The sequence below is a fragment of the Chiloscyllium plagiosum genome, chromosome 4 (genome assembly GCF_004010195.1).
Source record: "Chiloscyllium plagiosum isolate BGI_BamShark_2017 chromosome 4, ASM401019v2, whole genome shotgun sequence".
NCBI lineage: Eukaryota > Metazoa > Chordata > Chondrichthyes > Orectolobiformes > Hemiscylliidae > Chiloscyllium > Chiloscyllium plagiosum.
The window spans coordinates 105,683,046-105,695,167 of record NC_057713.1 but is presented as its reverse complement, the minus strand read 5'-3'; the positions used below and the strand labels follow the sequence as shown (position 1 = coordinate 105,695,167).

The following is a 12,122-nucleotide window of genomic DNA, read 5'->3' as shown; positions in this document are numbered from 1 at the left end:
GAAGGTGACAGGTAAAATGACCAGAAAGTCACAAGATAAACCAGTAGAGAAAGAGCCACTGGCCACACTGGTGATCAAGATAAGCTGTAGCTCATCACCTCCCAGCACCAAGGACCTTCCCAAACCTTAGGACTTTGATGGTGCAGCACAACTGAAGAGAGGTGCTGATGGGGAGGGAGTGAAAGTGAAAAAGGAGAGCAATTTAGAGAACTCTTCTCCCAATGGGATGGAATGTTTGAAATCAACTGCTAGCAACTGCTGGAACAACATGACAATTATTTCTGATCATCCACTGGAGTCACCATTTGTCAATCCATTTAGTGCACTACAGTCAATTATGAACCCGTACTTGGGCAAGGCTGCCAAGCCTTTGAGCCCTAGCCTTGACCCACTGGCCATGCTGTACAAAATAAGCATCAGTGTATTAGACAAGCCCATATTCCCTGCCACTCAGATCAAAAAAACAGATATTGAAGATTGATACTACTATAAAACGATGACCAATCTGTAGTCTTTAAGTCAAAAAATGCTGACTTTTTCTCTGTCTCTCTCTCTCTCTCACACACACACACACACACACACCTCTCCTGTCAAAACCTGAGTTTGATTTTTCCTTTTTTGTCAAGGTAGTATTTATGGATATATTGGAAGTATTTGGAACAGCATCATTAAGTTGAGATAGAGTCAATTGGGTTTTTAAATAGTTAAGTTATTCTATGTTCTGTTTGCTTTTATTTGTGTTTCATTCAGTAATGTTGCAAATAAATTCTGTTTTACTTAAAACTAAGTGGTTGGGCTTGCTGCATCACTCCTGGAATATCCACTCTATGTCTACTTTAAACAATTAGAAAGGTTCAGGTCTGGTTTACCTTATTGAAATGTTTTGAGGGGTATGGCCTGGTCCATAACAATTGACATTCCAAGTTTTCAATCCTTTCACCTCAGACAGAGAGTCTTCAAGAAAGTAACAGCCCAACAACAATAACAAGGTGACCTTACTTCAATAATTTATTTACCTATACTTAATTTTAACCTTTGTACCTGTATTTTATCAATAGCTATCAATTGTTTACCCAAGAATGTTTATCACCAGTTGAGTAATGAACTAATCTTTGGACATTTTTTAAGACCAAAGCATTTCTGTTGGTTATTTTCAAATTGGAAAACCCAAATCTCAAAGGGGCTAAATATGCTTTGCAAATTCATTGTTCATAAATCACTCCAAGGACCCACGTAGTGTGGCCATGACCAGAAGCAAAAAGAATATGTCCGTGCATTATATCTTTTTCAATGAAAAACTATGTAAACAGCCAAATCCTTCTGTCTCCTGATGACAGCATTCTGACTAGCTACAGTTGACATGCCTCATTTGAATTTAATCAGTTAACAGTTCCTGCGGCATTTCCATACCAACCACAGTCCAATCAACTGGTACTCTCTTCAGCTGTCCAAATTGTTCTTTAATTTCTATAGTCGGTTTCTTTGCATTTCAGTTCTGATGAATGCAAGATGAAATGTTTTGACTTTGTCTCTTCTGAGGGATATTTAGGTTCCATCTTATCTTCAATTTTAGTATTACCATGTTGTGATCTTATTTCTGTTATTTGTTCTGATTCATGACCTATTAAAAAGATCCCACTGGACTTTTAACATCCTTGACACATTGTATTGAATAGTTGCTTTTAAGATAGGTCTATCCCTCTCACCTTGAATTTCAATCAGTTCTGTTTCCTGACCCAAGTTTGTGTGCTCTGTTGGATTTCCTTTGCGTTCAACTTGTGACTGCAAATGGTCAGACAAGATATCATCCAGCATTCCCATGTTCATTTTGTCTCAGATCTGTTCATCTTTCAAGCTGTCACACTTACATGCTGGGTATGATAAATGTAGCACACTCACATGTATTCTTTCTCAGATTGAAGTGTGTACTGAGTACTTTGATGACTTCATCATGTGGTTTTCTCATTGACCCCTTGCAGTACATTGCTTACCAAGTGTCCAATAACATTTTCACTATTCTTCTGCTTTGTTGAGTCTGGCAATCTTAAAGCTGTCAGGCAATGGTAGAAGCAATGGCAATGGTCTTCAAAACATACACAACCACCATATTGTATTGTTACTGTTGACTAAACTGTGGGAAGAATATGAGCCTGTAGAGTTGTATAAAACAAGAATTTTATTCAAACAAATTTACTGCTCTGTCTACACCTCTCAAGGCTGCATAAGAGACTCAATGTTGTAATATTGTGAAGTATAATTACATTGAACCATTGCACGACATCAGACACCATTTTATTGATTTTTTTGACATACTCCACTAAACTTCCTTAAATATGCAGACTTATTGTAAACAGTATTCCAGATTTGGTCTCACCAAAGCACCATTGTAGCAAGATGTTCTTCTTATATTCCAATCCTCTTGCAATAAAGGCCATCCTACCACTGACCTTACTAATAACTTGATGGATCAGCACATTAATGTTTTGTTTTCCTTATTTATGCATATCAGCGTTTCTCTGTCAATCTTCTAGTTCCATCTCTTAATAAAAGGGTTAAGGAACTAAAGCTTATTGATGGAGTTAGTGCACATATCAACCGTCTACAGAATACAGCCAAATACAATAGAATAGGATCACCAAATGGTACAATACAGCAGGTGGCTATTCGGTCCTTTGGTGTCCATCTCAGATTTCTGTACATCCAACTCAGCTAATTTTCAACACATCAACTTTGCTTAGTTAATTTGTAAATATTTTGTCAGTGACTTATCCAATCCATGAAAGTCATGATCATAGCTGCCTCCAGCACACTTTCAAGCAGTGCATTGATCCTAACCATTATATGATATTAGTCCTCTTGTACAATGGTTGAGCGTTTTGCACTTATGTTCTTTTCTGGATTAATTTCCTTGAGTTAAAAGTTTAAATGACAATTGTGGCAAATAAATAGATCAAAAGCACCAGAAGGAGGACAAACGTCTGGTCAACATGGACCAAGTTCTGACACAGTTTCAAGCAGTGAATTCATAACTACCTCATTCTCTCAGGAAACAGAGTTCAAAAATAAGCTCTGTATTCAATATTTTCACCATTATTGTTCATAAATATGACAAATCCCTTATTAAATTAATACATGTAGAACCAAGTGGGAAACTCTTAACCTAATAGTCGAATAGAATTGTTTTACCAGTATGTCTGAAAAACAATTTCATCTTGTATCCATTTCAAAAAGTGATAGAATCTTCACATATCAAAACATATCAGGTTCCTGTTGCTTCTATCAAGTTCCTGTTACTGCAGCAACCATTTTAATCACAAACTAATCAGTAAAGAAGTGACTGAGGACTCAGACTATTTCTGGGAAAAGTAACTGACTTGAGAATTGGAGTCAGTTCACAAAATTCCTAAGGTGCAGAAGGCCATTGAGTCCATCGTGCTTCACCAGCTATTCAAATTAGTACTAATCATTTGCCTTTCCCCATATCTTTGTATGTTATTTCTATCCAAGTAATACTCCAATGCCCTCTTGAATGCCTCAATTAAACCTGCCTCCATCATATTTATAGGCAGTGCATTCATATCCTAACTTCATTTAGTTCAAATGTTTTTTCTCACATCACCCTTGCTTCTTTTGCACAACACTTTAAAACTATGCCCTCTCATTCTTGTTCCTTTTATGAGCTGGAATTAAATCACAGATCTCTTTTTCAAATGGTGTTCTGGAATCTTACAATGAGCTTCATTGGGTGATTGGGGGAGGGTGGGAGACTTACAATTTTAGGCAGAAGTGGGTACCGCAGATGCTGGAAATTAGAGTCTAAATTAGAGTGGTGCTGGAAAAGCACAGCAAGTCAGGCAACATCAGAGGAGCAGGCAAATCGACATTTCGGGCAAAAGCTCTTCATCAGGAATGAGGCAGGGACGCTCACAATATTACTCAAGCCAGATCCCTGGGTGTGGACAGTGCTCCTGCAGGCTCCTCTCTGAAGAGATATTGATGTTTATAAAATATAGTAAACATGGAGCGTAGGAGATTGAGGAGTGACCTTATTGAGGTTTTTAAAATCACAAAGGACTTGGATAAGGTGAATGACAAGGATCATTCTCTAGGATGGGGGAGTTCCAAACTAGGGAGTATACTTTAAAGGTGAGAGGAGAAAGATTTAAAGAGGATACTGGGAACAAGGGTGTTTTTTAACGCAGTGGTTCATGTGTGGAATGAACTACCAGAGAAAGTGGTAAATGGAGGTACAGTTATGTTTAAAAGATAAGTTCATGAATAGGAAAGGTTTGGAGGGATATAGGCCAAATGCAGAGAAGTGGGACTAGTTTAGTTTAGGATCATGGTCAGCGTGTAATGGTGGACCGAAGGGTCTGCTTCCATGCTCTCCAGCTCTATTACACTATAAATGAAAATAATCAATTAAAATTACATATCGAAAAAAGCAAAAAATGTGTTACCTGAGATTGTTCACAATGTAATTAAGATGAATATTTTAAGTTAATTGCTCCAAGATCGTGCTGAGAGTGAGGATTACAGATGCTGGAAATCACAGTTGCAAAGTGTGGTGGTGGAAAAGCACAGCAGGTCACGCAGCATCTGAAGAGCTGGATAATTGACGTTTCGAGCATAAGCCCTTCATCAGCAATGTCCAGGGGAGTTGGGAATTCAACTCAAGGTCTCCCCAGAGACTTAGGTGCAAGCAGACCCTTGCTGGTTCTCCACCTCCCCTCTAACTTATGTGCAGACAGTACCACTATTGAACCATCTCCTCTACAAAGCCCTGGGTGCAGATAGTGTCCCTGCTGGTTCCTTCCCTTCAAAGAGTCACGGGTGCTGACAGTGCCAATGCTGGTCTTTCTCCTCCAAACAGTCTAGAGTGCAGACAACAGCCATGCTCAGCCTCACTCCTGCACAATCCCTAGTATAAACAGCGTACCTGCCTGTGGCTGACAACTCTATGCGTGCTAAACCCTCCCCTTCTTGGAATCCTGGGTTCAGACAGTGCATCCTGAAACCTCACCTCCCCAGAGCTCTGGATGCAGAAAATGTCCCTGTTGCACTATCATTTCTATCGAGCAAACATTATTTTGGTACAAACAGCGACTCCTATTGGACCTCCCTCTCTAAAGAGACTTGGGTGTCGTCAGTGCCCCTGCTGGATCTTCCCATCGACAGAGACCTCCGGTGCAATCAACGTCCTGCAAGTGCCTCACCTTGCAAAGCTCTGGATGCAAACAGTGCCTCCTGCTGGTCTCTCTCCTCCACAGGGTCCTGGATGTCGACAGCGTCCCCAGCTGGTCTTTGATGGGGGTGACATGCGCTTTGCGCTGCCGGGGCCACGTCGCCGGCACATGCGCTGTGCGGTCATTCGGAGAGTGAGGCCTAGGGTCCGGGAGCCGGGGCCTGGGAGGAAGCGTGGCAGCTGCGGGTGACCCACGCAATTTCTGTCCCTGGCTCTCGGGCGGCCGGCACGATGTTCAAGAAACTCAAGCAGAAGCTTAACGAGGAGCAGTTCCCCGTCAGGAGCAGCCTCGCTCAGGTGAGGGAAGGCAGTGTCGGCCTGTCCTGGACCGGACCGGCCCTGCCCGGCCGGGGAGCGGCGTTCGTTGAAGCTGCGGGAGGGTGGATGATCGGGACTCCATTCCCGACCCCACTCTGAACGTCAGGGGGGAGTGGGAAAGGAGCCGGTGTCCCAGGGAGCAGGAGCTGGGCACCAAGCTCAGAGTTTTCCCATCAGTCCCTCCTTTCCTAGAGACCTTGTAGACGGAGCCCCCACACTTCACCTTTGACCTCTGGCACCTCTTGGTTGGATGGGACCCCAGACAGAATGGGAATGAATCAGAGCAAGTTTTCAGAAGTCCTGTCTCTGTATTGTACATGATTGTGTATGGGATTTTTGAAGCTTAGTGATTTCTAACTTCACAGTGGCTCTGTCAGGTTAAACTATTATTTGACAAAGCGTCAGCTCTTTTCTCTCCTTACAGATGCTGCCAGACCTGCTGAGATTTTCCAGCATTTTCTCTTTTGGTTTCAGATTCCAGCAAACGCAGTAATTTGCTTTTAAACTATTATAGTAATTGCTTTTAGGAGAGTATTTGGAAGAAAACCTTAATCACGGTAACCCAGCTTAGTTGTGTGTTGTGAGATGACTTCATTGGTGATATTGCTATTTTCACATGAGATACGTCTGGAAAACTGTTACTGTTCCTTTATTGATTTTCAATCCTGGGAGCCCAGTAGTGAAAAGGATTTACTTGCCCGTATTTGAATCACAGTATTTTTTTTTCTAAATCAACCCCTTCAGATATGTTATGATGTACATCTGGAGAAGGTGGGACTTGAACACATGTCGACTGTCCCAGAGGAAGGGACACTAAACATTGTGCCACAATACCCCACAAGTGTTTTTAAGGACCAGCTTATACTTCTATCCATCCAAATAATGATATTTTCTAATCAACTTATTCATATGTTATAGCTATATGTAGAACTGGAACCTGGGTCTCCAGTTCAAGCATCACAAGCAACCTGCAGCTGGTTTTGATTTGTTACTTCTCCCAGTGACCAGGGATACTCAATAGTTAAATGAATTCACAATCTGAGATGATTAGCTTTTGGACACAAGTGAATTAAAGTATTTGGGATAGAGCAGCAGACTACAGACTGAGGTCGAAATATAATTCAAGTTATTGAAAAGGGTATGAGGCTTCGTGAATATTTTCTGCTGTTGCTTTTTGATCAGTGGGGATCTTGAGTGTTATGCTGTTAACTCTGTCATCACCAAGAGGAATGGGACACTTTTAATATTTCTTAGCGTTTCTCTCATTGGTCAACATATTGCTTTATTAATAATAGTGGAGTTCATGGCAATTGACCTTGTTGACAATTTCAATAGAATTGGGCAATTACCTAACAAAGCAAGGAAACTAATTTATAATTTTGTAACGAGTTGAACTTCATTGGCTATTCAAGCTTTTTTGTAAGATAAACCCATATTTGGATTCTTTGCCTATGAATATAAAGTTACAAAATGCTTATGTACTTCACTTAGTGGTTGGTTACAGCCTATGCCTAACAAACCACCAGTTGGCTGTGCAGGTGTTAGTAATGCTGGATTAGTGTCAAGTTTAACTTGAAATTTTTAAATTTAAAGTGCTGATTTGATATTGCTATCTCTATACATATGGCTGTTGATATAATACTTTGAACCTATTTGGAAACAAGTTGGACATATGTCAGAAACAGGCTAATTAAAGCAAAGCTGTTGCCACCTTCATAAGTTAAACTTATTACGCACGGTATTTTAATTATATATTCTGAATTTTATCCTCTTGAGTATGATGTCTGAAAATAGCTAAATTTGAAAGATAATTGAAATAACTGACTTATTACAACCAGCTTTACTAAGAACCTGGAACCTCGTAAATCCCAGGAAGATTTAGCACCAGTATTGCTTCAGTTCGAAATGGAAACTAATAAAGGAAAGTGGATCTCTCAGTAGATGCATGACGAAGTAAATATTTAGCAAACTCGCTCAACCGGTTGTCTGTCATACCAGTAAATACATTTAGTAAGATGTGCAACTGAATTGTTTCACTTCGACTATGGGTCTACATTTAGATTAAACCAGTGACACAGCTGTTTTATTTGTTTGCACTCTAATTTTCATATTTATTTGCCCACTCTTCTTGGTATTGAAGGATTCTCCATTGTTAAGATTTATCCACAATTCTTGGCTCAATTTAATTGTGAATTTAAAATTTACATCAGTAAAATGTGTATAAACTTGGCGCTCAACTTGTTGAGAGTCTCAATAAAATAAGCCTGAAGCTTCAGCTAAACAGATTGAGGAAAAGAGAGAACTTCCTAAGAGTAAATGAGATGAGTGCAGAAATCAATCAATATTAACAACAACATAAAATATGAGAGCTAAAGATCATTCCAAAACCTGTAAACACTGTTCATACAACTGAGAAATAATTGGCTGCTTTGGCCACTAGAATTGTGGAATTCTTAGAGGTTAGAATCCAAATTTGAGATATTTACTGAGCTATTTAGCAATTTGACAAGGTATACTCAGTCTTCAATTCTCAATATGACTCTTGTACAAAACCTATATTTAGTAAGATCCAAGGTTGTCTTTCCCACGCGTGGATAATTGTTTGGACAAAGATATCCAAACCAAATACTGCTAGCAACTTGCAAGGAAAACGTTATTCTGGTAAATTGGGAAGTTCATATAAACTTCATGTTTTCGATAATTTTCTTCAAAGTTCGACAAGGTTCCCTATGGGAGACTGATTAGCAAGGTTAGATCTCATGGAATACAGGGAGAACTAGCCATTTGGATACAGAACTGACTCAAAGGTAGAAGACAGAGGGTGGTTGTGAAGGGTTGTTTTCAGACTGGAGGCCTGTGACCAGTGGAGTGCCACAAGGATCGGTGCTGGGCCCCTCTACGTTTTGTCATTTACATAAATGGTTTGGATGCGAGCATAAGAGGTACAGTTAGTAAGTTTGCAGATTACACCAAAATTGGAAGTGTGGTGGACAGCGAAGAGGGTTACCTCAGATTACAACAGGATCTTTACCAGATGGGCCAATGGGCTGAGAAGTGGCAGATGGAGTTTAATTCAGATAAATGCGAGGTGCTGCATTTTGGGAAAGCAAATCTTTGCAGGACTTATACACTTAATGGTAAGGTCCTCGGGAGTGTTGCTGAACAAAGAGACCTTGGAGTGCAGGTTCATAGCTCCTTGAAAGTGGAGTTGCAGGTAGATAGGATAGTGAAGAAGGCGTTTGGTATGCTTTCCTTTATTGGTCAGAGTATTGAGTACAGGAGTTGGGAGGTCATGTTGCGGCTGAACAGGACATTGGTTAGGCCAATGTTGGAATATTGCGTGCAATTCTGATCTGCTTCCCATCGGAAAGATGTTGTGAAATTTGAAAGGGTTCAGAAAAGATTGACAAGGATGTTGCCAGGGTTGGAGGATCTGAGCTACAGGGAGAGGCTGAACAGACTGGGGCTGTTTTCCCTGGAGTGTCGGAGGCTGAGGGGTGACCTTATAGAGGTTTACAAAATTATGAGGGGCTTAGATAGGATAAATAGACAAAGTCTTTTCCCTGGGATTGGGGAGTCCAGACTAGAGGGCATAGGTTTAGGGTGAGAGGGGAAAGATATAAAAGAGACCTAAGGGGCAACCTTTCACGCAGAGAGTGGTACGTGTATGGAATGAGCTGCCAGGAGATAGGTACAATTGCAACATTTAAGAGGCATTTGTATGGGTATGTGATTAGGAAGGGTTTGGAGGGATATGGGGTGGGTGCTGGCAGGTGGGACTAGATTGGGTTGGGATATCTGGTCGGCATGGACGGATTGGACTGAAGGGTCTGTTTCCATGCTGTACATCTCTATGACTCTATGAAACCAGGCAGACAAGAAGCTGTCCACAAGATGATGGTACTTTCAGTATTATGTTTGGATTTTTGTCATGTGAATTGCTTTTGATTTATTGTTGTTGGTACTTGATTTTAAAATTTGTTAAAAATTTGAGGATCCATCTTAAAAGACAGAATCATATGCATGATCTTATTCAAAGATCATTTGAGTTTGAGAGGGAATAAGAAAAAACACTTGAAAGCTCACTGCTTATTTGGATTTCATTACTCCTGTGCAGTCAACAGGAACTGCCAGGTTTTGTGGTCAACTGTCATAGCAAGTAAATCAAAAGTTGCAATGACCTTGTTCAATGAGTTGGCTCGACTCAGTTCAGAACAATAGTGTAATATTCCAGTACTGTTTCCCAAACTCTACCAATAGTAGTTCTGAGGTTATAAGTGGGTATCACCCCAAAACAATTTTCTCTGACAACACAGGGCAAAAGGTCAGCTGCTAATGGCTAGTCTCTGATCCTTCAAGCCAATAAGAAAGTAGAAAAATGAACAATTTGGTTAAGTACAGAAGCTTTTGCAGTGTGATGCTCTTTGATTGACTACATTCACATGTTTAAGATGAGAATTGTCAGTGCACAGTCATAGAGAAGAAAGTGAGGACTGCAGATGCTGGAGATCAGAGCTGAAAATGTGTTGCTGGAAAAGCGCAGCAGGTCAGGCAGCATCCAAGGAACAGGAGAATCGACGTTTTGGGCATAAGATTCCTGAAGAAGGGCTTATGCCCGAAACGTCGATTCTCCTGTTCCTTGGATGCTGCCTGACCTGCTGCGCTTTTCCAGCAACACATTTTCAGCTCAGTGCACAGTCATGTACTTGTTGGTGTCATTGTACATTGTGGACACATTGTGTAATTCTACATAACGTGTCCAATATAGTTTGTTATGAAGAATAGCAGATTTGACGCAACAGGTCCAGGGCAATGTTATGACCTCCATAAAACTCCCCACATGCTACTGCGTCTAATTCCATCAAGATATTCTTCAATTCTTCTCTCCCTCAACTTTAACTAGCTTTGTCTTTAATGCATTTGTGCTGTTCCTGTCACCTGCTCTTGGTGGTGTGATTTCTATTTTCTAATTATTTACTGAGTTGAATGACACCCCATCTACACTTCAGTAGAACCACTCGACTATTATACGCTGGATTGTTTGCGACTGAAACTGAGCAGCTTAGTTAACAAGTTTCTCTCAAATTCCCTTATGCTGTTGTTTGTAATTATCTTATATTTATGGCACCAACTTCACATCTTGCCTGCAGGTGGAGACGCATCATATACCTTCAACCTATAAATACCCAAAAGATTTGAATATTTTTAGGTGTATTCTTATCACAGCAAATAACCTAATGGCATATGCAGTCTAAGCCCACTAGTGAAAAATGACCAGAGTGTAATATTCTTGTTGTCTGCCATCAACTCTGTGCCAGTGCATGATGAACCAAGTGAGACGGGAAAAGTTGGGGAGTTGGGGAAAATTGGTACATTATTTTAAAGGTGTTGTGTTCAGTCTTTCAATAGTGTTCCACCATGAGATTTGATTTTGCTGCATATAATATGCTCGAAGGAAATTATTTTGCTGAATTAATCTGTTTCTCAATGACAGTGACAATGCCCATTACAAATATAATTTGTTAAATTGATCTATTCAACTTGTGATGCTATAGCGATGTTTTATGGCTCAATATATACAGTTTTCATATGTATTTCTACACATTTTAAAGCACATTCTCACATCACACATTGAATTTTCTGTTCTACAAGTTGCAAGCTGAACCAGAAAGGCACCAATATCCTGGGGGGTAGGTTTGCTAGCTATCTTCGGGAGGGTTTAAACTAATTTGGCAGGGGGATGGGATCCAGACTTGTAGTCCAGCAAGTAGGCTAGCTGTTTGTCAGGATGTCCAAGTATGTGGGGAGGCTGTGAAGAAGGTAGCACTGACAGGGAATACTTGCGGACACAGAGATGGGTTCAAGTGCGTATACTTCAACGCAAGGAGTATCAGAAATAAGGTTGGTGAACTTAAGGTGTGGATAGGTACCTGGGACTACGATGTTGTGGCCATCACGGAAACGTGGATAGAAGAGGGACAGGAATGGTTGTTGGAGGTTCCTGGTTACAGATGTTTCAGTAGGATTAGGGAGGGTGGTAAAAAAGGAGGGGGGGAGGTGGCGTTGCTAATTAGAAATGGTATAACAGCTACTGAAAGGCAGTTCGAGGGGGATCTGCCTTTAGAGGTAGTATGGGCTGAAGTCAGAAATAGGAAAGGTGCAGTCACCTTGTTGGGTGTTTACTATAGGCCCCCCAATAGCAGCAGAGATGTGGAGAAACAGATTGGGAAACAGATTTTGGAAAGGTGCAGAAGCCACAGGGTAGTAGTCATGGGCGATTTCAACTTTCCAAATATTGATTGGAAGCTCTTTAGATCAAGTAGATTGGATGGGGCGGTGTTTGTGCAGTGTGTCCAGGAAGCTTTTCTAACGCAGTATGTAGATTGTACAACCAGAGGGGAGGGCATATTGGATTTGATACTCGGTAATGAACCGGGACAAGTGATGGGCTTGATAGTGGGTGAACATTTTGGTGATGGTGACCACAATTCTGTGACTTTCACCTTGGTTATGGAGAGAGATAGGTGCATGCAACAGGGTAGGTTTTACAATTGGGGAA

At 40.8% G+C, this 12,122-nt stretch overlaps 2 protein-coding genes across 2 annotated transcripts in view; one reads left to right on the top strand and one right to left on the bottom strand.

Annotated features, from left to right (window-relative positions):
• LOC122549291 (leucine-rich repeat flightless-interacting protein 2-like) overlaps positions 1–5,289 on the bottom strand; it is a 96,242-nt gene extending 90,953 nt beyond the window's left edge. Inside the window, exon 1 of the mRNA XM_043688831.1 lies at positions 5,217–5,289. The gene's annotated coding sequence lies outside the window, so the exon portion shown is untranslated. The remainder of the gene's footprint in view (positions 1–5,216) is intronic.
• Positions 5,290–5,369: 80 nt separating this feature from the next.
• LOC122549511 (golgin subfamily A member 4-like) overlaps positions 5,370–12,122 on the top strand; it is a 188,897-nt gene continuing 182,144 nt past the window's right edge. Inside the window, 1 exon segment of the mRNA XM_043689370.1 lies at positions 5,370–5,542. Within this exon segment, the coding sequence (XP_043545305.1) occupies positions 5,477–5,542 (66 nt within the window). The 5' untranslated portion in view covers positions 5,370–5,476.